The sequence below is a fragment of the Caretta caretta genome, chromosome 27 (genome assembly GCF_965140235.1).
Source record: "Caretta caretta isolate rCarCar2 chromosome 27, rCarCar1.hap1, whole genome shotgun sequence".
In the NCBI taxonomy this organism is placed as follows: domain Eukaryota; kingdom Metazoa; phylum Chordata; order Testudines; family Cheloniidae; genus Caretta; species Caretta caretta.
Window position 1 is genome coordinate 3586751 of NC_134232.1, and position 23721 is coordinate 3610471.

The 23721-nt window shown below is 54.2% G+C and overlaps 1 protein-coding gene across 3 annotated transcripts; it reads left to right on the forward strand.

Annotated features, from left to right (window-relative positions):
• On the forward strand, nt 1-19695 carry PRR29 (proline rich 29). Of its 3 annotated transcripts, XM_048829822.2 has the most exons (7): nt 74-202; nt 874-1049; nt 2902-2992; nt 5733-5775; nt 6696-6811; nt 8470-8646; nt 9035-9684. In XM_048829822.2, the coding sequence occupies exons 3-7, from the start codon at nt 2917-2919 to the stop codon at nt 9574-9576; spliced, it is 954 nt and encodes a 317-aa protein (XP_048685779.1). In that variant the 5' UTR covers nt 74-202; nt 874-1049; nt 2902-2916; the 3' UTR covers nt 9577-9684. The 3 variants fall into 3 exon arrangements, with proteins under 3 accessions (XP_048685778.1, XP_048685780.1, XP_048685779.1); XM_048829821.2 differs by lacking the exon at nt 874-1049 and having other exon boundaries at nt 1-202; XM_048829823.2 differs by lacking the exons at nt 874-1049; nt 5733-5775; nt 8470-8646; nt 9035-9684 and adding exons at nt 12137-12336; nt 13801-13871; nt 14445-19695 and having other exon boundaries at nt 7-202.
• The last annotated feature ends 4026 nt before the right edge of the window (nt 19696-23721 follow it).

Consider the following 23721-nt stretch of genomic DNA (forward strand, 5'->3'; position numbering starts at 1 on the left):
GGAGCGGGTTTGTTTGCACACGGCATCTATAGCAACGAGCTGTACTGGCCAGCTACTGTTTTCCTGCTCCCTGGAGGGCTGCTCCCATCCAGCCCTCACTGGCAAGCTCCTTCCAGACGGGGGCTGCATCTTCACCATGTATTTGGGGGCAGCTGAGGCCTGGGGGGAGACTCCACCACGAGTACAGATCATCCAACAGCCGGTAGGTAAATCCTGGAGACCGAGCCGCAGATTAAGGTCTTGCTGAGTTGCTCATGCATGGCTGGCACTGCCTGGCCCCAGGGACGCGGCAGCTATGGGGCAGCCAGGTCTTGATTTCTCAGGCTGGGCTTCCCTTTGCCACGGTGAGAGATGGTCAGGGCACTGCGTTTCTGGCTGTTCCTCCACCCCTCTGCCAGGACTGCTGGTGACAGTGTCCGCCCCCAGGAGACCTAGTGTCCTGGGCTCTCTGATGGGGCCAGGGCTGGGGAGGAGACTAGGGTGAGACAGGGTAATCAGGGGAGGGACTGGGATGAGGTGCGGGGGTTGGCGAGTTGGGATGGGAGTGAGCAGGCTGGGGGAGCCCAGGTCAGGAGTGGGAGGCGCTGGAGTGAGGTGAGGGTGGGAGTAGAGTACCACCTTTGAAATGTACAAACACTGGCGCCCACCCCCACAAAGCAACTCTGCAACCCCCCCTCCCCAAGCCACTTTATAGTGTCTAGTGAGAGAACATACATAGAGAAGGTGGGTGACCGCGCAGGTCTCCTCACTCTTGTGACTCAAACCCTCTCTCGCACACCTGCGGTGCACTTGTGTGGTGGTGGGCAGACAGTGGCTGTATCTTCAGTACTTTTGACCTGTTATTGCTTAAACCGTGGCATGGGAACGCTGCAGCATCTCTCGCCAGCCACAGACACTTTGAGCTTTAGCTAGCCCAGTGCGGTGTGACAATGACGCAACTCTTCAGACCCACGTGAAAAAACCCCAGCAGATTAAATTATTTTTCTGTCAACTGCAAATCCATAAAAACCAGCCAGGCCAGTCAAATACCAGCCAGGTGGTAACCCCAGGTAGGAATGTGGGGTTGGGGTGAGGGGTGGTTGGGATTGGGGAGAGGGGGGATGAGGCTGGGAGTTGGGGGGGGTGAGGTGGGATGAGTGGGGTTGGGGTGAGGTGAGGCTGGAAGTTGTGTGGGATTGGGGTGAGGGGAGGTTGGGGTGAGGTGGGGTGAGGGGAGGTTGGGGTGAGGTGAGGCTGGAAGTTGGGTGGAGTTGGGGTGAGGGGGGTTGGGGTGAGGTGAGGCTGGAAGTTGGGTGGGGTTGGGGTGAGGTGGGATGAGGGGGGTTGGGGTGAGGTGAGGCTGAGAGTTGGGTGGGATTGGGGTGAGGGGAGGTTGGGGTGAGGTGGGGTGAGGTGAGGCTGGAAGTTGGGTGGGGTTGGGGTGAGGTGGGATGAGGGGGGTTGGGGTGAGGTGAGGCTGAGAGTTGGGTGGGATTGGGGTGAGGGGAGGTTGGGGTGAGGGGAGGGGCTGAGGTGGGATGAGGGGGGTTGGGGCGAGATGAGGCTGGAAGTTGTGTGGGATTGGGGTAGGGGAGGTTGGGGTGAGGTGGGGTGAGGGGAGGTTGGGGTGAGGTGAGGCTGGAAGTTGGGTGGAGTTGGGGTGAGGGGGGTTGGGGTGAGGTGAGGCTGGAAGTTGGGTGGGGTTGGGGTGGAATGAGGGGGGTTGGGGTGAGGTGAGGCTGGGAGTTGTGTGGGATGGGGCGAGGGGGGGATGGGGTGAGGGGAGGTTGGGGTGAGGTGGGATGATGGGGGTTGGGGTGAGATGAGGCTGGGAGTTGGGTGGGATTGGGGCGAGGGAGTTTGGGGTGAGGGGAGGTTGGGGTGAGGTGGGATGATGGGGGGTTGGGGTGAGGTGAGGCTGGGAGTTGGGTGGGATTGGGGCGAGGGGGGGATGGGGTGAGGGGAGGTTGGGGTGAGGTGGGATGATGGGGGTTGGGGTGAGATGAGGCTGGGAGTTGGGTGGGATTGGGGCGAGGGGGGGATGGGGTGAGGGGAGGTTGGGGTGAGGTGGGATGATGGGGGTTGGGGTGAGATGAGGCTGGGAGTTGGGTGGGATTGGGGCGAGGGGGGGATGGGGTGAGGGGAGGTTGGGGTGAGGTGGGATGATGGGGGTTGGGGTGAGATGAGGCTGGGAGTTGGGTGGGATTGGGGCGAGGGAGTTTTGGATGAGGGGGGGTTGGGGTGAGGGGAGGCTGGGAGTTGGGTGGGATTGGGGCAAGGGGGGGATGGGGTGAGGGGAGGTTGGGGTGAGGTGGGATGATGGGGGTTTGGGGTGAGGTGAGGCTGGGAGTTGGGTGGGATTGGGGTGAGGGCGGATGGGGCAAGGGGAGGTTGGGGTGAGGTGGGATGAGGGGGGTTTGGGGTGAGGGGAGGATGGGAGTTGGGTGGGATTGGGGTGAGGGCGGATGGGGTGAGGGGAGGTTGGGGTGAGGTGGGATGAGGGGGGGTTGGGGTGAGGGGAAGCTGGGAGTTGGGTGGGATTGGGGCGAGGGAGGTTGGGGTGAGGTGGGATGAGGAGGGTTGGGGTGGCGGTTTGGGCTGGGACTAGGCCTCCTTGTGAGATTCCCCCCCGACTGCTCCTGGCTCTGCCGGGTGCGAGGCCCTGTCCGGAGCCCTCGCCCGTGAGGGCAGAGGATCATCGAGGGCTGCCCCGTGCTGAGACCTCCCAGATATGCCTGTGCTGGCGGGCTGCAGCAGGCTGGCTCTGCACCCCACATGTGGCTCACCCTCCAGAGGGGTGGGGTGTGGCCCCTTCACCCCCACAGCTGCCTCTCCCCAATTCCCCCCCGCTCCCAGTCCTTCCTCCCCCCAATCGCCCCCCACAGCCCTCTCAGATTAGTTGCTCTCTGCATTGTTTTCTAGATTCCCCAACAGCCAATGACAGTATTTCAGCAGATCCCTGGGATCCTGTCTCCTTTCACTCAGCCCGTAAGGCCAGGACACGTCCGAGAAGGTAGGAGACTGTGAAACATAAAACCTTCCCTGCAAGTTCAGCAACACTAACAATACTGCGGCTGAAATTCTCATGCTAAAAACCAACCAGAACAATGGTTTAAATGGATATTTTTATCAATTCGAAAGAAACCAAACAGGGCACATCATCCCTTTTAAAGCAGGTTTCAGAGGAACAGCCGTGTTAGTCTGTATTCGCAAAAAGAAAAGGAGTACTTGTGGCACCTTAGAGACTAACCAATTTGAGCATGAGCTTTCGTGAGCTACAGCTCACTTCATCTGATGAAGTGAGCTGTGGCTCACGAAAGCTCATGCTCAAATAAATTGGTTAGTCTCTAAGGTGCCACAAGTACTCCTTTTCCTTTTAAAGCAGGTACTCGTGACCCAGAGCCCACTTGGTGCCAACTTGTAGCAGGCATAGAGGGTGCCTAGAGGTTTACAGGGATCCCTTGGGTCTAATGCCTACACCTCAGTGCGGCAAAGCATGGCACGGAAGTCTCTACCAACAGCCAGTAAAGCACTGGTCATCCTAGTCACTGGGAGATGTAGGTATGGGTGATATTTAAGGAGTTATGTCACCACACTGAAAACTATGCTCTGAAGATGTGTAAGTTCAGACAGGTCACTTGAAGGTGATAAACAGATTCGGTTCAGGCAGGGGGTAGGAGCGGCTTCTCTCTCTCCCTGGCTGATCATTGAGTGTCTTACAATGTAAGTCGATCCGCATACGGTGCCATGAGCTAATCAAGATTGTCTAGTCAAGGAGAGATCTGCAGAAAGGAACACACAGCAGGGGGTTGTCCTGTTTATGACTAAGATCAAAGAATTTGGCCTGGTCTACGCTAGACAATTAAGTCGTCTTAACTCTGTCACTCAGGGGTGTGAAAACTCCACACCCCTGAGTGGTGTAGGTAAGCCAACCTAACCCCCCAGTGTAGGCAGTTCTAGGTTGATGGAAGAATTCTTCTCTTGACCTAGGCCTTGTCTACACTACACAGTTTTATTGACAAAAGTCAGGTTTCATCGACAAAACAGTGGAGGTGTACACACTGCACTGGTCCTTCCGACAGAACTCTCCTGCTTTGCCGACAAAATAAAACCACCTTGATGAGAAGCATAGAGCTTTTTTCAGCACAGTGTGTTAGCGTGTAGACACCGTGCTTGGCTATGTCACTGTACATGGTCTCCAGGAGGTGTCCCACAATGCCCATCCTGACCGCTCTGGTCAGCAGTTCAAACTCCACTGCCCTGCACCCAGGTAGCAGGCATTCACCCCTCCCCCTTTAAAGGTCCGAGAATTCTGGAAATTCCACTTCCTGTTTGCTCGGCGAGGACAGCTCACCTCGCGTCTTCCCAGCGAGTAGGTGGCGAGTAGCACCGTGGGATAGCTACCCACAGTGCACTGCTCTCTCTGTCGATGCTAGAGCACCAACTGTGGACATGCTCCACCGACAGAAGGAGCCCCGTACGAACATGCACAAGCGATGTCATTACACCATTTTTTGATTGTCGGCGTAACTTGCGTCAACGAAACTGTGTAGTGTAGACAAGGCCCTAGTGGCCATCTCTTGGGGCGGTGGCTCCCCTACGCCAACAGGAGAACTCCTCCCATCGCTGCAGGTAGTGTCTACACCAGACCATTAGAGGCGGAGCTGTGCCGCTGTAGCATTTCAAGTGTAGACAAGCCCTTAGTCTGGTATCTCTGGAGAATGAAGAGAGACACCCAGTACCTACCTAGCGGACAAGCAGCCAGCATGCATGTCTTCAGAATGGAGGGCCAGGGCCAGCCTGTCTGTTAACCTCTAGGAGGAAGAGTCTGGTTGAGCTAATCTGTATGAGACAGGGGAATGGCTTGCTAGGTAAGTCTAAGCTCTAGAAGGCATGGTATGACTTTTTTTAAAAGTTGGAACCAGTTGTTTCCAAAACTTCTACCCGGGGGTGAGCTGGAGCCAGTTCGCACTAGTTCGCTGGAACCAGTTGTTAAATTTAGAAACCCTTTTAGAACCGGTTCTAAAAAGGCTTCTAAATTTAACAACCAGCCAAAAATGGTGCCTTAGGCACTGACCCCATGGGTGCTCCGGGGCTGGAGTACCCACAGGGAAAATTTGGTGGGTGCAGAGCACCCACCAGCAGCTCCCCTTCCCGTCCCTGTCCTCGTCCCCGTCCCCAGCTCGCCTCTGCCCCTGAGTTACGCTCTGCCCCGCTCTGCTTCTCCGCCCTCCCCCCGGCTTCCTGCGAATCAGCTGTTCGTGTCGGAAGCCTGGGAGGGCTGAGAATCAAGCGGCAGCTTTGCACGGAGAAGCGGAGGCAGAGTGGAGGTGAGTTGGGGCGGGGGGACACAAGGAGAGCCGCTTGCGCCGCAGCAGGTAACCTGGGGGGCGAGGGCACGCAGGGGAACCGCTCACCACCCCAGCTCACCTCCGCCTCCCTGGGCCTGAGCAGGAAGCCGCTGATTGCTTCTCAGCCCTCCCAGGCTTCCCGCGTGAACAGCTGATTCGCAGGAAGCTGGGGGGAGGGCGGGGAGGGCGTTCAGGGGAGGAGACGGAGTGGAGGTGAGCTGGGGCCAGGCGCGGGGCGGGGAGCTGCCAGTGGGTGCTCTGCACCCACAAAATTTTCCCCTTCAGTGCTCCAGCCCCGGAGCACCCATGGAGTTGGCTCCTAAGGTGCCATTTTTGATGTGATCAGTGCGGGGAGCAGCTGCTCCCCCTGCTACCCCCCTAACTTTGCTACCCTACCCCTAGGAGCCAGAGGGACCTGCCGGATACTTCCCAGGAGCTGCCTCAGGTAAGCACCGCTGGGACTTCCCACCTTGCCCCCCGGCAGGTCCCTCTGGCTCTTAGGGGCGGGGCGGGGTGAACACCCACTACGATGGCCCACGAGACCCTCCTGCCCGGTTCTGGGGGCAGTCAAGAGACAGCGGAGGGGGGTGGATAGGGCAGGGGTCCCGGGGGGGGGGCCACGATCCCCTCGTGGGGTGAGGAGGGAACCGGTTGTTAAGATTTTGGCAGCTCATCACTGCTTCTACCCACTTACTATTACTTGAATCTCTGTTCAGTAAGCTTACACTTGGTTCCACCATGAATCAGTGCTGTGACCTGAGCGGAGCGGTGGTCCCGTGGTGTCTCTGGTAATCCGGGGTGCTGGTCCTTTGGGAACAGCGGACCTGGGAATTTTGCAAGTGGCCAGTGAAACGGGGGCTGGACACTCCAGGGGGATGCTTGGGGCTGGGCGCGTGCCTGTTGCTAACCAGCAGAGTGGGCAGGCTGAGAGAAAAGGGCTTGTGTTGCCCATTGCTGGTGGAGGTGGGGAGCTGACCCCTGGGAGGCACAGACGAGCCTCACGCTAGGAGCAGGTGGTAGCGAGGTGCCTCCCAACCCTGGTCATCCCCAGGAAGCATCACACAGCCGGGTTAACTGTTTCCAAGCATCTTGCTTCATGCTCTTATGAGGTCACAGCTGACATCAGGTCAGACTGCTCCAATTCTTGAAACCAGCTACAGGAATTCCTGACACAGCAAAGCTATGGCCGTGTCCCCTAAGATACGATTAACAGCCTCTTATCGATCTTCTCGGAGCTCCGTGCACAACAGCCAGCAAATAGCTTGGCATTAGTCAGTCGAACTGACTGTTACTCTGAGCTGAATGGCTTTGCTCGCTCATTCTCACCCAGCTCTATAGTGAGGGGTTGTTCTTTCCCCCTGGCAGATCTGATAGAGTTCATGATGATACAAAATGCCCAAATGCATCAGGTGATCATGAACAACATGACGATGGCCGCACTGACATCCTTTGGATTCAACCCAGCTCCCGCTGCTGCCCAGGTATGTGTGTCTGCCTGACGAGGACGAGACTGTCACGCTGTCTGGAGTAGCCCACCACCGTGAGTTCCTGCCTCAGGGCAGACTGTCACAAACAAGCGCAGACGCCCCCAGCTGGTGGTGTGGTTTCTAATTAGATTTCACCAAGCCAGTAACAAATGTGTACTCCTAGATCACTATCCCATTCTGACCATGGAGTCACAGATAGTCCCCTTGGATTCTCCACTCTATCTTGCCACCCCGACAAACTGGGCTTTGGGATAAATGGTCACTTATACCAAACATCACACCACGTTCAGGTTGCTTCCAGTCCCGAGAGCCCAGTCACTTACCTCAGATCAATTGGTACCCTAGATCTTACACCAAAGACAATGCCTGTGGCCAATTCTATAGTAAAGTAACTAAAGGTTTATTAGCTAAGAGAAAGGAATGAGAGTTATTGAGAGGTTAAAGCAGGTACAATATATGTACAGGTAAGTCACAGTCTGTAATTCCAAATGGTGGCAGAGATGTAGTAGTCTGCTAGTTTCCCAAAAGTCTCTCAGGGCTACACAGAATAACTCTGGGGATTTCCGTCTTCTCGTTCAGTTATTCTGCCCTGTTAGGATCCAAACAGTCCAGAGATGAAGGATTCCCTGTGAATCCACACTTATAGCTTCTTCTCACAGAAAGCAGGCTGCCGGGGTCACTACCCATTTGGGCTTTTCCTTTGAGGACGGAGACTGAGGAATGCATTTAGAGTCTTTGACCTCCAATCATCACACACGCAATGACCGCTTGCTTTGAAATTAGCACTTTCCTGTTAAAGTTTGTCATTTGCATGCCACAAGGCTTCTTTCTCGTTTAGTGGGTTATTTACTTACGGGGTAACACAATGTGAATGTTTGCTACATTATAACAGGCTAAAGAGTAGTAAAAACCATGCATGTAACATCCCATTAGTTTTCGTGAAGTTTAAACACTCTTCTACATTTAACAACCACTTTGATCTATACTAATACACAAGGGAATTGGCATGGCTTCCAGCCATGCATTTGTAAGCGTTCAGTGAGGCCTGGGGCTTTGGCAAGAGCTGGCCCCTAATCTGTCAGCGTCACAGAAATATTGACTAGAACTTGACCTGAGTTCACTGCCTGAGCCACTGACCTAGGTGCAGAAGGTGAGTAAGCCCCTGTCCTAGCAGCGGAATGTAAATAAGATTTTAAAATTCTTTCCCTGGAATAATCTAAGGGCATGGCTACACTTGGGAGTTAGAGTGCATTAAAGCAGCCCCGGGCGCCCTAACTCATGATGCGTGCATACTGGCAAGGCACGTAGAGCACCTGGACTCTGCGTCTGGAGCGCTCCTGGTAATAATCCACCTCAACGAGAAGCATAACGCTTGATGCTCCCCGGCTGGAGTGCCGTAACACCAGTGTGGACACCCTGGTCTGTTAGTGAGCTCTGATCAGCCTCCAGAAGTGTCCCACAATGCCTGTTCTGGCCACTCTGGTCATCACTTTGAACTCTACTGCCCTGCCCTCAGAATGCCTACCGCAAAGCCTGCAAGGCAAACTGCCACTCCGGTGCTGCCCCCGCGACCTGCCGTTTCTACAAAGAGCTGGATGCAATACTTGGGGGCGACTCCACCTCCACTCTGAGTACCACCATGGACATTTCAGAGCCCAGTTCAACAAGGCAGGAGGAGGAGGAAAGCGGGAGCGAGGGTGCTGAGGAGGAGGGGAACAGCCCAGCATCCCTAGGTGCATGCAGTCAGGAGCTGTTCTCAAGCCAGGAGGAAGGTAGCCAGTCGCAGCGGCCGGTGCTTGAGGAAGGACAAACACCAGAGGACATGCCCGGTAAGTGGCTTTTATTTTGGGAAGGAAGTTGTTCAGTGTGGGCTCTTGGGGCAAGGAGGGTTAGGGCTGCATGCATGCCTAGATGCAGAATAGGGCGTTGATGTGCTCAGTAATCGGCCTCAGTGATCTCTTCAAAGGTCTCAGGCAGAAGCTGGGCAATCCACTTGCGCAGGTTCCTTGGGAGCGCTACTGTACTCCTTGTCCCAGTCAGGCTAACATGTCCATGCCACCATTTTGGGGCTCCCGTGGGTTATGTGTGCTCGCTTTGGGATGGGCAATTTCTGCTATTGTGTAGACTGTGCTTGTCTAGTTTAAGTATGGCTGAATCATTGCTCTGTCTGGTGTGAACAATGCTGCATCTGTTAAGTGTTGCATTTTGGCTTTACAGATGCAACCTTGAGATCTCAGCCATCCTTGTTATCAACAGCTGAAAGACTCCAAAGAATTAGGAAGCGGCCACGTAGAAGAAAAGAGGACATGCTGCATGAAGTAATGCAGCAATCCCTTAATGAAAATCAAAAAGCACAGGAGTGGCAGGAGAGTGAAAGGAGGGTCCGCCGGCAGAATGCGGATCGCCAGCACCAAAGCACAGAGCACCTGCTAAGCATCATGGAGCGCCAAGCGGACTCGATCCAGGCGCTCGTAGCAATGCAGGCGAAGCACTACCGTACCCCCGCACACAGCCCTTGTCCCAAAACTCTTTCCCTTGTGCCCCCATATCACCTCCAACCCACTTTCCCCAACATCTGGGTTCTTATCGCCACCAGCTGCTTCCAACACCTGGAGCTTCACCACCCAGCCCTGCAAACTACGACCTCGACCCACCGCGCTCAGCCCCCATCACCATGCAGTAGAGCCAGCCCTCATTGCACAGCACTCCAGACAGGAAGGCTGAGTATGAGAACAGGACATACGCAAATCTGTGATTGAACCATTCCCCACCCCACCCCCTTGCCCTTCCTGTTTCCCAAGCAGTTGTGTTTCTTTTCAATAAATGAATTTTTTCTTTTCAATAAATGGATATTTTGGCTTTGAAAACATTCTTTATTATTGCATAAAGTAAAAGATACCTTAGCCCAGGAAAGCAACAGGCACCGCAAGTCAGTGTAGCAAACACAGATTCCTACTAACATTGAAACCACTGCACTTCACTCCCGTGCAGGGCACCAGACATTACTGGTGGCTTTCAGCCTCAAATTGCTCCCTCAAGGCATCCCTAATCCTTGCAGCCCTGCGCTGGGCCCCTCTAATAACCCTGCTCTCTGGCTGCTCAAATTCAGCCTCCAGGTGTTAAAACTCCAAGGTCCATGCCCGAGTGAATCTTTCACCCTTCCCTTAACAAGTGCTATGGAGGGTACAGCACGCGGATATAACCGTGGGGATGTTGTCATCGGCCAGGTCTAGCTTCCCATACAGACAGTGCCAGCAGCCCTTTAAATGGCCAAAAGCACACTCCACAGTCATTGTGCACCCAATTCTGCAGACTCAGCCTGTTGTTGAATCGCTCCTTGCTGCTGTCAAGGCTCCCTGTATAGGGTTTCATAAGCCACAGCATTAAAAGGTAAGTGAGGTCTCCAAGGATCACAATGGGCATTTCAACTTCCCCCATGGTAATCTGGTCTGGGAAGAACAGGCCAGTGTTCCGAAAGATGTGTGTGTCATGCACCTTTCTAGGCCAGCCTGCATTAATGTCAGTGAAATGCCCACGGTGATGCACAAGCACCTGGAGAACCATAGAGAAATATCCCTTCCGATTAATGTACTCGGAGGCTAGGTGGGCTGGTGCCAGAATTGGAATATGCGTCCCATCTATCACCCCTCTGCAGTTAGGGAAACCCATTTGTGGAAAGCCAGCCACAATGTCATGCACGTTACATAGAGTCACGGTTCTTCTGAGCAGGATGTGATTAATGGCCCTGCAAACTTGCATCAACATGATTCCAGCGGTCGCGTTTCACACTCAGAACTGGTTAGCAACCCATCGGTAGCTGTCCGGAGTTGCCAACTTCCAGATTGCAATAGCCACCCGCTTCTCCACCAGCAGGGCAGCTCTCAATCTCGTGTCCTTGCACCACAGGGTGGGGCCGAGCTCATCACACAGTCCCATGAAAGTGACTTTTCTGATCCGAAAGTTCTGCAGCCACTGCTCATCATCCCAGACTTGCATGACAATGTGATCCCACCATTCAGTGCTTGTTTCCCGAGCCCAAAAGCGGCATTCCGCTGCGGTGAGCATGTCTGTGAATGCCACAAGCAATCTCGTGTCACATGCGTTATGCGAGTCGACATCATCATTGGACTCCTCACTGTCAGTTTGTAGCTTAAGGAGTAACTCGACTGCCAGACGTGACATGCTGGTGACACCCATCAGCATACTCCTCAGCACTTTGGGCTCCATTCCCACAGACCGAAAAGGAAGACAGCACGCGCAGTACAAAAAACATTGAAAGATGGCACCAAATGTGAATGGAAGCACAGGGTTTGCTGGGATGCATCACGGGGCGTTGGGACAGGACCCAGAATGCCCTGCGCTCCCTGCCCCCTTCCCACAAGCCACAGCGCCAGAATGGGAAGAGGTCCTCTGTGGGATAGCTGCCCATAATGCACCACTCCCAATGCCGCTGAAAGTGCTGCAATTGTGGCCATGCCAGTGCGCTTTTTCCTGTCAGTGTGAACACACAACAGCGCTCTCTGAGGGCTGGTTTAACTCACAGAGCTATAATCTGCAAGTGTAGCCATGCCCCTAGTCTTCAGAAGAGAAGAGTGAGGGGGGATTTAATAGCAGCCTTCAACTACCAGAATCATAGAATATCAGGGTTGGAAGGGACTTCAGGAGGTCATCTAGTCCAACCCCCTGCTCAAAGCAGGACCAATCCCCAATTTTTGCCCCGATCCCTAAATGGCCCCCTCAAGGATTGAACTCACAACCCTGGATTTAGCAGGCCAATGTTCAAACCACTGAGCTAGAGGGTTCCAGAGAGGATGCAGCTCAGCTGTTCTCAGTGGTGGCAGATGACAGAACAAGGAGCAATGGTCTCAAGTTGCAGTGGGGGAGGTCTAGGCTGGATATTAGGAAACACTATTTCACTGGGAGGGTGGTAAAGCACTGGGGTTACCTAGGGAGGTGGTGGAATCTCCTTCCTTAGAAGTTTTTAAGGCCTGGCTTGACAAAGCCCTGGCTGGGATGATTTAGTTGGGGTTGGTCCTGCTTTGAGCAGTGGGTTGGACCTGATGACTTACTGAGGTCTCTTTCAACCCTAATCTTCTATGATCCTATGATTCTATGATCAGGGTCACCAGCCGTAAGCTGTAAGAGCAGCCGGCAAGCCCAGCTGTGAGCTGCAGAGCCTGTGAGCATGGGGGTGTCTTGGTGGGCTTAGGAAACAATTCTCTAAACACAGTTACCGAGGGTCAGGTAAAGCTCCAGGGGTAGCGGTCATGGCCAAGGGTAAGGAGACACCCCACGGAGCCTTTTATTCCTTCCCTGCAGGTGAACCTGGTCCCTCTGCACACTGAAGATGAAGAAGCAGATGTGGTATTTCACCACCATTACGCACCATACCCCAGCACCACTCCCAGCCCCCCATGGCAGCCCCTGGCACAGCCTCCAGCATGGGCACTGGAGCCCCCTAGCATACGCCATGTCGGCCTGGACCCACACCCAGCCCCAGCAGGCAGGATTCGGGAGGAGTGAGTAATGAGAATGCTCTGTCACTGGGGAGCCAGCCACAGGAGGCGTAGGGAGTCAGATGCTGAGTGCTGGGGAGGTGGGCCTAGGCCAGCAGAGGGAGGAGATGCTGGTGCATGGGCAGAGAAGGGGGGTGATGGGTTTATCAAACAAGCAGGGAAGGTGGGAAACGTCCTGGTCCTAGCTGCATCAAAGTGGGAGATGGGTGGAGCCAGCTGCAGGGAATTCAAGAATTCCAGTAAATTCTCCCATTTAATTAACTACATCCCCTCTGACCGGGTTAGAATCCCATGGACCGCACTCACCAGGTCCTCCACCTCCTCCCACTCAGACCCCGGGCCAGTCCCTTCCGTGGAGGCAGGGAGGGGTGCAGGTGGGAGACAGGACTGGGGTGGAGGGGCCATTCCAAGGTACATATTAAAATCCCAGCCTGGGCACTAGCAGGGGGCCTGTCTGGAGAGAGGGGTGCATGAGGCCCCCCGCACATTGCGGGAGATGTAGCCCGGCCCATAGAAGGGAATGGGGGCATGTGGAAACTGAACTGCAGCTCCCATGAGCCACTGCAGCGGGACAGACAAAGAGAAATGTTTGGTTTGGGGACATTCCGGTTTTTTACAAAAATGTGAAGTTTCCCAGGGAGTGCCATGAACACATTCATTGGGGCAGAAACCCAATTTTCAGGCTTCCTGTTTACTTGAGCAGTTTTCACCCAGCCCTTGCCACAAGGGGTGACGAAGAGCAGCCAGGGAACCCGGACAGTGGGACCTGGGGCCTCAGGGGGCAGCTAATTTTATAAGATGTAATTAACCAGACCCGCACCTTCGACATTTATGTCCTTGTGGCTAGGCACTGGGCTAGGACTCAGGAGATCCAGGTTCGATCCCTGGCCCTGACACAGACTCCCGGGGTAATGCTGGGGTAGTCACTTCATCTCTGTGCCTGGGTAACGCAGGGATGGAACGTTCCCCTCTCCTGCCCGTCGCCTTCTCTGTTCACACTGTGAGCTCTTTGGGGCGGGGAGTGGCTCTTACTCTGTGTGTGTGCATGTGTGTGTGTGTGTGTGTGGAGCACCTGGCACAACTCTGTGTGTGTGTGTGGGCAGCACCCTGACACAACAGTGTCTGTGTGTGTGTGGGCACGCGCACAGCTCCGGGCACAACAGGGCTCCTTGCCTAGCTGGGCCCCTGGGTGCTAACTAGCATCCGGGGTGACAGGTGAAGCATCACTGGGAGATGGGCTATGCCGTGGGTGGGGGGAGAGATTTAGGAGCGGGATTTTAGATACAGGGCCTTCCTACTGTGTGAGCCCGAGGGTCTTCTCTGCCCCGGCTCTCTGCCTCCAGGACTCCCGAACTGTTCCCTCCACTAGCCGCTGCAGGCCGCGGTGGTTTGGCTTGTTTCAGGGGATGGGGAGCTCCCTCCTGCCCCCTTCGCTGCTGACTCCCTGCCCTCGCTTTGTTTCCACAGCAAAGTGGTCCCTCCGCCCCCGCCGCCCAGCGCCACGGGGACAGTGGGAGCTGACGTCCCACCGGCCACTGGTAAGGACGCCCTTCCCCACCCAAGCCTGCCCTTGGCATAGCTCCTACCTGCAGAGGTGGCCATCTCTCCCCTCCAGCTGCAGACACACCCCTTCCCCTCACGACTCCCGCCAGCCTGATGGGGATTGGAGGGGCCCAGCCCATCTCCCCCTTCAGCCTCGGCATCACCCCGGCTGCTAGCACAGGCCTTAACCCTCCCAGGTCCCGCGCCATTGGGCCAGCCCATGTACACAGCGCTCGCCTTCCCTGCTGAAGGGCCAAGCCCTGGGTCAGGGATCCGAAAAGCAACAGCCCCAAGGGCCAGGAGCGGGGTCGGTAAATGCAGATTAGCTCCAGCCTGCAGCACAACCCTGCAGCACAACCCTTCCTGCTGGCGTCCCTGCCGGCTCCCCTTGGGTTCTGCTCCCACGGTCCACGTGGCCAGGCCGAATCCCTCCCAGCCCTCGCTGGGTGGCTCTGGGCCCGGCGTTGGGGTCCCTCTGGCCTTGCATCCCTCTGACATCCAGGAGGGCAGGGCAGGGCCACGGGCTGCCCCCTCGCTGCACTGTCACCACCTCCCCTCTCTCTCCGCAGAGTATTACGACTACACCCAGGGCAAGCTGTGAGCCTGGCTCTGTGCCTCCTGGGAGCTCTCCTCTTCGCCTGCACCCGCGTCCCTGCCTGGCTCCAGGGATCCCTGCTGCAGCAGGTGTCCCCCCAGCCCAGCGAAGCTGGTGCGTTGGGCCCTGACCGACCGCTCTGTCCTTTGTCCCCCCTCATTAACTGGACTAGCTCCGGCAGCGACGGGCTGCCATCTGATGCGTCCTCTCCCTTCCTCTGCTGCCATGGAAGGGACCTCGAGGTTCCTGGGGAAGTGGACAGTCCTGGTATCCTGGGCCTGGGTCTCCCAGGATGGGCAGGGCTGGTGCCTGGTTGTCAGCTATGTCTGAGTGCCACCTTGGCCTGCACCATCCTTATGTGACAGCCATGCTCTTGGCCCACACACCGGGGATTGAACTGGCGCCCTCCCAAGCTAGCCGTGAGTGCCTGGAGCTGGGCGCCGTGACAGCTGTGGATAGGCCTGAGGGGGAGCTGACGTACCGCTCACCAGTGGGTTACACACGCACCACTGGTATCTCCAGGGTATGAGGGAACGAGCCAGCTGCCTGCCCTCTGGATCACATTGAGATGAGCAGGAAGGCACAGGGCAGCGTCTGGCCAACAGAGGGGCAGGTGTCACGGACTCACAGGACTCGTGCTCTCTCCCGGCTCTGTATGGTCTCTGGGAGGAACCCCCTTTGGTGTGACAGCCCTTCTCAGGGGTCCACTCTCTCTTGTGGGTCAAGCCATAGGCCCTTCTGCCTCCTGGAACCACACCTTACTGAGCCTTAGCACGCCTGTCTCTGCCATGGGCCCCCCAGGGAGTCCACTCGCTCTGGACCCTTGGGGCCTCCATGCCCAGAGGGAATAATGCAACCCTGTTCTCTAGACCGGAGTGACTCTCAGCCAGCATTAAACAGGAGGGTTTATTGAGCATCTGAACACAGCACAGGAAACTCTCAGGGCCTCAGGCCTAGCTTCCCTCAGCACAGGACATCTAGGTTTCTACAGCCTCCAGATGGGCTCTGCTTGCTCTCCCCTCCCAGCCCAAAGACCCCCTGCTTCCAGCTGGGCATCCGATATCACTGTCCCCCAAGTCCAGCCTCTGTCCTTTGTTTTCTGTCCTATGTAAACAGGCCTCCCTGAGCCTCCTCTCCTCTCATCCATCCTTTGTTTCCCCTCTGGCTGGAACCAGCTGGTCAGGTCACCAGGGTCCTCTCTTCACAGCCAATTGTCCTCCCACTGGCCAGAACTGGCTACGACTCCTGAGCTGGGCCTCCCGGTCACCAGGTCACCAGTTGCTGGGGTACACATTCTCCAGGCCGTTCGCTTGGCCCTCTGTAACAACAAACTCCCTCTCCCACCACCTTGTTAAACCAGTAACACCCAGGGAAACTGAGTCCCATGCTCCCTACATGCAAACCGTTGAACACAACAGAAACCTCCCTGCTTCGTCACAGCAGGCTGTGACCCAGAGTGAGCAGAAGGAGACAGGAGAGAGAGGGCAGGGTGGAGGCTGCAGCTGGCCGAGCCCAGCAGAGCAGTGGCCAGGAGGAGCAGCCCTTGGGGGCTGGGGGCAGAACAGGAGGCAGAGCAGCCCAGTGAGGATCATAGAATCATAGAATATCAGGCTTGGAAGGGACCTCAGGAGGTCATCTAGTCCAACCCCCTGCTCAAAGCAGGCACAATCCCCAACTAAATCATCCCAGCCAGGGCTTTGTCAAGCCTGACCTTAAAAACTTCTAAGGAAGGAGATTCTACCACCTCCCTAGGTAACGCATTCCAGTGTTTCACCACCCTCTTAGTGAAAAAGTTTTTCCTAATATCCAACCTAAACCTGCCCCACTGCAACTTGAGACCATTACTCCTCTTTCTGTCATCTGCTACCACTGAGAACAGTCTAGATCCATCCTTTTTGGAACCCCCTTTCAGGTAGTTGAAAGCAGCTATCAAATCCCCCCTCATTCTTCTCTTCTGCAGACTAAACAATCCCAGTTCCCTCAGCCTCTCCTCATAAGTCATGTGTTCCAGTCCCCTAATCCTTTTTGTTGCCGTCCTCTGGACGTTTTCCAATTTTTCCACATCCTTCTTGTAGTGTGGGGCCCAAAACTAGACACAGTACTCCAGATGAGGCCTCACCAATGTCGAATAGAGGGGAATGATCACGTCCCTCGATCTGCTGGCAATGCCCCTACATATACATCCCAAAATGCCATTGGTCTTCTTGGCAACAAGGGCACACTGTTGACTCATATCCAGCTTCTCGTCCACTGTAACCCCTAGGTCCTTTTCAGCAGAACTGCTGCCTAGCCATTCGGTCCCTAGTCTGTAGCGGTGCATGGGATTCTTCCGTCCTAAGTGCAGGACTCTGCACTTGTCCTTGTTGAACCTCTCAGATTTCTTTTGGCCCAATCCTCCAATTTGTCTAGGTCCCTCTGTATCCTATCCCTCCCCTCCAGCGTATCTACCACTCCTCCCAGTTTAGTGTCATCGGCAAACTTGCTGAGGGTGCAATCCACACCATCCTCCAGATCATTAATGAAGATATTGAACAAAACCAGCCACAGGACCGACCCTTGGGGCACTCCACTTGATACTGGCTGCCAACTAGACATGGAACCATTGATCACTACCCGTTGAGCCCGACAATCTAGCCAGCTTTCTATCCACCTTATAGTCCATTCATCCAGCCCATACTTCTTTAACTTGCTGGCAAGAATACTGTGGGAGACCGTGTCAAAAGCTTTGCTAAAGTCAAGGAATAACACGTCCACTGCTTTTCCCTCATCCACTGAGCCAGTTGTCTCATCATAGAAGGCAATTAGGTTAGTCAGGCATGACTTGCCCTTGGTGAATCCATGCTGACTGTTCCTGATCACTTTCCTCTCTTCTAAGTGCTTCAGAATTGATTCCTTGAGGACCTGCTCCATGATTTTTCCAGGGACTGAAGTGAGGCTGACTGGCCTGTAGTTCCCAGGATCCTCCTTCTTCCCTTTTTTAAAGCTGGGCACTACATCAGCCTTTTTCCAGTCATCCGGGACCTCCCCTGATCGCCATGAGGATGGCGCGGTGCTGCTGGGAGAGTCCTAAGGGAGCAGGCGTAGCGACCCATAGTGCTAGGGGAGGCAGCGGGGCCTCAGGGACAGTAGGATGGGGCTGGGGAGAGCGGTCTGAGCAGAGGCCAGGGCTGACTGGCCCTTGAGGAGGCAGGAGCTCGGAGGCCAGTTGGTGGGTGGGTCCCCAGTGGAGAGGGGGCTGGCCCAGCCCTTTAGGCCCAAGGGGCCATATGGGGAGAGCTGTCTGCAGGGAGGGGACATGGGATCCTTGCCAGGGTGCTATGGGGCTGTGCCAACCCAGACACTGGCAGCAGAGCTGAGCCCAGGCCTAAGACTCAAGAGGGGATGGGCATGAGGGACAAGGACAACCAGGAACCCTCCTATTGAACTGTCCCTAGGGGCTCAGGGAGGAATTCCCCTCTCCTGGGCCAGTTACACCCCTGTTCTGCCAGCCCAAGGGGTGGCTCCGCCTTCATGGTGAGCCGTGGCTTTATAGCAGCTGGCCCGTGTTCTGAAACATACCCAGGGCTGGCCTGTGGGTCCGTGCTGCGCCAGGCCGCTCCCTGCCATGGGGTGCTGTGCGGCTGCACCAGGCACAAAGGGGGTCCCAGCAGTAGGTTGAGGGCTGGGGGACTGTAGATGAGGCACGTGGGGCAGCCCAGGGTAAGGGCCGGCCAGGCTGCATGGCCCATGCAGGACGGCTGAGGCCAGGCTGCCCATATCATCCTGTCCTGGGAACTTCTCTGAGGCTCCCGGAGCTGCCCCCACTCCAGCGTGGCAGGGACCTGCTGGCCACCACAGCAGGAAACCCTCAGGGAGTAAAAGGCCCAGCCAAAGGAGAGGAGCAGGGTCACTGCAGACCCTGCCCCATCCCACGGTTCATCGGGGCCTCTCCAAACAGCCCAGCCACCTGTAGAAACTGGGCTGCTGACCGAGATCACCCTGAGAGAGGGGCCCTAGGAAGGGGAAGGAGCCTTTCCTCCTGCACCTGGCAGCCAGCTCCGCTCCCAGAGACTGTGGGGGGCGGTGGGGGTGGAGTGCGGGGGAATGGCCATCAGAGAGAGGGTTTGGGATGATCACATCCCCACCACCCCCAGCTGGGGGCAGGTGGTGAGGAGCAAAGAGGTGGCCTCAGCTGGGAAGTTAATCCATCCAGGCCCTCCGCGATGGATCAAAGGATGGGGCACAATGGTGACTAAACTCTGTGATAAGCCCCTGGCTCCCACCCGGCAGACTCAGAGTGTGAGAGCTGGGTTTCTTTAAGGAGAAGAACACAGAGCTTAGCATGGCTCAGCTACTTCCAGAGAGCCCGTCGTGAGGAACCCAAATAACCCCCAGCCCACTGTCCCTTGTGATGGCCCATCTGGAGGAAGGGCTCCCAGGACTGGTAAGTTATCATCTCGACTGGGACAATCTGGAGGTCACAAGGTGGCAAAACAAATGAGGCTTTTACCTCCCACACCTTGTCTATCCTGAAAGCCCCTCCCTCCTCTAGCTGCCATGGGATCTCCACTGCATGCCCTGAGCCTGCTCCTTCTCCTGAGCCCACCACATCCCTTCCCTACATCTCCGCAGGTCACCTCAGCCTTAGGTTGCCCGCTGTGGAAAGGTCACCTGATCGGCAGGAGCGCTGTGCCATTTCTCTAGCTCTAGGTTTCTCCAGTGCCTGTGTCATGAATATAGAGGGAAGGGTAGCAACCTTTATGTATGCAGTAGCATAAAATCCCTCCTTGGCAGCTGTACTGAATCGCCTTACCTGTAAGGGGTTAAGAAGCTCAAATAACCTAGTTGGCACCTGACCAGAAGGACCATGAGGAAAGAAGATACTTTCAAATCTCGGGGGGAAGGATTTGTTTGCTGTTCTCTTTTGTTGTTCCCTCTCCAGACAGAGGGAGAAGCCAAGCAGGTACATCATTTTCTGAAAATATACCTGGAATAATCCACCTAGAACCACAGAAATTGTAAGTAGGGCAAGGAAATGCATTAGGTTATCTTTTGTTTTGGCTTGTGAATTTTCCTATGCTGCAAAGGTAGTTCTATTCCTGTTTTTGTAACTGTGAAGCTGAGCCCAGAGGGGAATCCTCTGTGTTTTAAATCTTTTTATTACCCTGTAAAGTGACCTTCCATCCTGATTTTGCAGGTGTGATTCTTTTACTTTTTTCTTTATAATAAAGTTCTTCTTTTAAGAACCTGACTGATTTCAGCGTCCTGAAGACAAAGGGTCTGGCAGGGCCGGCTCTAGGCCCCAGCTAAGGAAGCAGGAGCCTGGGGCGGCCACCTGGAAGGGGCGACCCTCCGGCCGTTCTTGGGGCGGTGCTCGGACTTTTTTATTTTCCTTCTTCAGCGGCACTTTGGCAGCAGCTTTTTTATTTTTTCTTCTTTGCTTTTCCGCTTGGGGCGGCAAAAAGGTAGAGCCTGCCCTGGGGTCTGGTCTGGGCTCACATTGTTAAGGCAATTGGTTGGTAGATTATTCTCAAGCCTCCCCAGGAAAGGGGGTGAAGGGGCTTGGGGGGATATTTTGGGGGGATAGGGATTCCAAGTGACCCTTCCCTAAATTTTTGTGTAAATCACTTGGTGGTGGCAGCCATACTGTCCAAGGACAAGGAAAGGAATTTGTGCCTTGGGAAAGTTTTAACCTATGCTGGTAGAATATAAGCTTAGGGGGTCTTTCATGAAGGTTCCCACATCTGTACCCCAGAGTTCAGAGTGGGGAGGGGGGAACCTTGACAGCCTGGGCCAGCTCTCCATAGAATTGCATGTGCATTTGCATGCTTGACTTGTACATCTAGTCACAGCAACTGGGCACATGCAGCCAGCTGGTCACCAGTGCACATGGTCCCTGTGTGCTTGGTTGCCCTCCAGGACACCCAACTTTCCACATTCAATGGGGCCCAGAGAGATACAGTCTCAAGAAACCACCTTGTCTCACAGCTGGGAGCCAGCATGTCCCTGGGCTGAGCCCTGTCTGGCCTGGCCTACTGCCAGCATTGTGCTCTCCAGCCAGAACAAGCTGTCTGCTATTCAGTGGCATGTCCTGCACGAGCAACGCACCCGCTCAGACATGCCTGGAGAAAGGTGTGCCAGGGTCTCTGGCACCAGCCCAGCAGGCTGCACTGCCCGCCTCCTGTCGAATGGAACCCAGCCTGCAGCCAACCACCACAGACGAACGACTCACAAACAGGACAGACCGTCAAAACAGACAATTACCTTGACAGGTGACATAATACTCCAGAGTGTGTCAAAAATAACAATGAGGTGGCAGGAGAAAGATTCACACTGCCCTGGAAGGAGCTGGTGGTGTACCGCCACACTGACAGCTGGGCCACCAATGGGGGGATTGAACCTGGGACCTCAGGACTTTAAAGTGCAACCTGTTGCCTGAGCTAAAGCCCTGCTCTGCTAGCCAAGCCTGTGATGGTTTAGTGACTGCCAGGTGGCACCACTACCAGTAGAGTGGGACAGAGAGCCCTACATTGTGGGCATGGCCTTGGTCTGAATCAATTTAGGAACCAGCTTCCTGGTTTCACGGGAACTTCTCAAAACCAGCCGATAGACAGGTCTGGGACGGGCGAGGCCCTGTCTCCAACACCTCAGAGGGTGAGGTTGGGGGAGATGGGGCCCTGTTGTTCCCTGTAAAGTAGCCAGATCCTGAGAGGGCACTTGAGGGGCAGCAGCTCCCTGTGAGTAAGGAAATGAAGGGCAACCAGATGCAGCGTTGCAAGGTGGCATCAGTGTAAATGACATTTACAAAGGGGGTTGAGTTACTAAAGGCAGGAGAGAGGCAGCAGGGTTGGAGGGAGGAACATAAGAATGGCCACACTGGGTCAGACCAATGGTCCATCTAGCCTAGTATCCTGTCTGCCGACAGTGCCTGGTGCCCCAGAGGGAATGAACAGAACAGACAACCATAGAGTGATCCATCCCCTGTTGTCCACTCCCAGCTTCTGGCAAACAGAGACTAGGGACACTCAGAACATGGGGTTGCATCCCTGACCATCCTGTCTAATAGCCATTGATGAACCTGTCCTCCATGAACTTATCTAGTTCTTTTTTGAACCCTGTTATAGTTTTGGCCTTCACAACATCCCATGGTAACGAGTTCCACAGATTGACTGTGCGTTCTGTGAAGAAATACTTCCTTTTATCTGTTTTAAACTTGATGTTTATTAACTTCATTGGGTGACCCCAAGTTCTTGTGTGATGTGAAGGAGTAAATAACACTTCCTCATTCCCTTTCTCCGCACCAGTCAAGATTTTATAGCCCTCTATCATATCCCCTCTTCGTCACTGATTTTCCAAGCTGCAAGGTCCCAGTCTTTTTAATCTCTCCTGATACAGAAGCCATTCCTCCCCCTAATCTTTTTGTTGCCCTTCTCCGAACCTTTTCCAATTCTAACATATCTTTTTTGAGATGGGGCGACCACATCTGCATGCAGTAATTAAGATGTGGGTGTACCATGGATATAGAGGCAATATGATTTTCTGTCTTATTTTCTATCCCTTTCCTAATGGTTCCTAACATTCTGTTAGCTTTTTTGACTGCCGCTGTACATTGTTGTGTTCTGAGAGGGGATGTTTTCTGAGAACTATCCACGATGACTCCAAGATCTGTTTATTGAGTGGGAGCAGATAATTTAGACCCCATCATTTTGTATGTATATTTGGGATTATGTTTTCCAAAGTGCATCACTTTGCATTTATCAACTCTGAATTTCATCTGCCATTTTGTTGCCTAGTCACCCAGTTTGGTGAGATCCCTTTGTATCTCTTCAGAGTCTGCTTTGGACTTAACTATCTTGAGTAGTTTTGTATCATCTGCAAATTTTACCACCTCACTGTTTACCCCTTTTTCCAGATCATTTATGCACTGGTCCCAGTACAGACCTGGGGGATATCACTTTACCTCTCTCAATTCTGAAAACTGACCATTTATTCCTACCCTTCGTTTCCTATCTTGTAACCAGTTACTGAGCCATGAGAGCACCTTCCCTCTTGTCCCACAACTGCTTATTTTGCTTAAGAGCCTTTGTTGAGGGACCTTGTCAAAGGCTTTCTGAAAGTCTAAGTACTCTATATCTACTGGATCACCGCTTGTGGACCCCCCTCAAAGAATTCTAATAGATTAATGAGGCATGATTTTCCTTTACAAAAACCAAGTTGACTCTTCCCTAACAAATTGTGTTCATCTATGTGTCTGATAATTCTGTTCTTTGCTATATTTTTTTTACCAATTTGCCTGGTACTGAAGTGGGGCTTACTGGCCTGTAATTACCGGGATCGTCTCTGGAGCCTTATTTAAAAAAAAAATAGCATTGTATTAGCTACCCTACAGTCATATGGTGCAGAAGCTGATTTAAATGATAGGTTACAAACCACAGTTAGGTTTCAGAGTAGCACCCGTGTTAGTCTGTATTCGTAAAAAGAAAAGGAGGACTTGTGGCACCTTAGAGACTAACAAATTTATTTGAGCATAAGCTTTCGTGAGCTACAGCTCACTTCTTCGGATGAATGCACGAAAGCTTATGCTCAAATAAATTTGTTAGTCTCTAAGGTGCCACAAGTACTCCTTTTCTTTAAACCACAGTTATAGTTCTCCAATTTCACATCTATGTTCCTTCAGAACTCTTGGGTGAATCCCATCTGCGCCTGGTGATTTATTACTGTTTAGTTTATCAATTTATTCCCGAAACCTCCTCTGGGGGCTGAGTGGTGTGAGGAGCTGCTTCCACAGGGACCTGCCCGGGGCTGTCAGTCTCAGGCGAGAATGATTCTGTAGCCTGACAGTCAGGGTAGTCATCTTAGTGCTTATTTCATCCCAGCTACAAAGAGAGGCAGGGGAGCCCACACTCTGCTACCCCCTTTAGTGTGGCCCTGGATGTCACCCGAGGGTGCATGGTTCTGGGGAAGTGAACCCCTGGCACAGAGATGATCACCACCACTGGGGTGCCATTGTTGTCTGCTAAAGACTTGGGCCCTCCAGCTCTAAGCAGGAGGTCTGTCTGTAGCAGAGTCCTGCATAAGCGCAAGGGGCAGGCATGGGGGCATCTCATCAGGGGATCTCATCTTCCAGCTGGCAGGAAGAATTTAATTGGACAAATGTGGATGCTAATTGGGAATAATTTAAGTGCATTTTACTCTATGCCCATAAAGGCACAATCCCACACATAAGGAAGACAGCCTTAAAGGTGAAAAAAAATTATCTGGTTTAGAGGGGA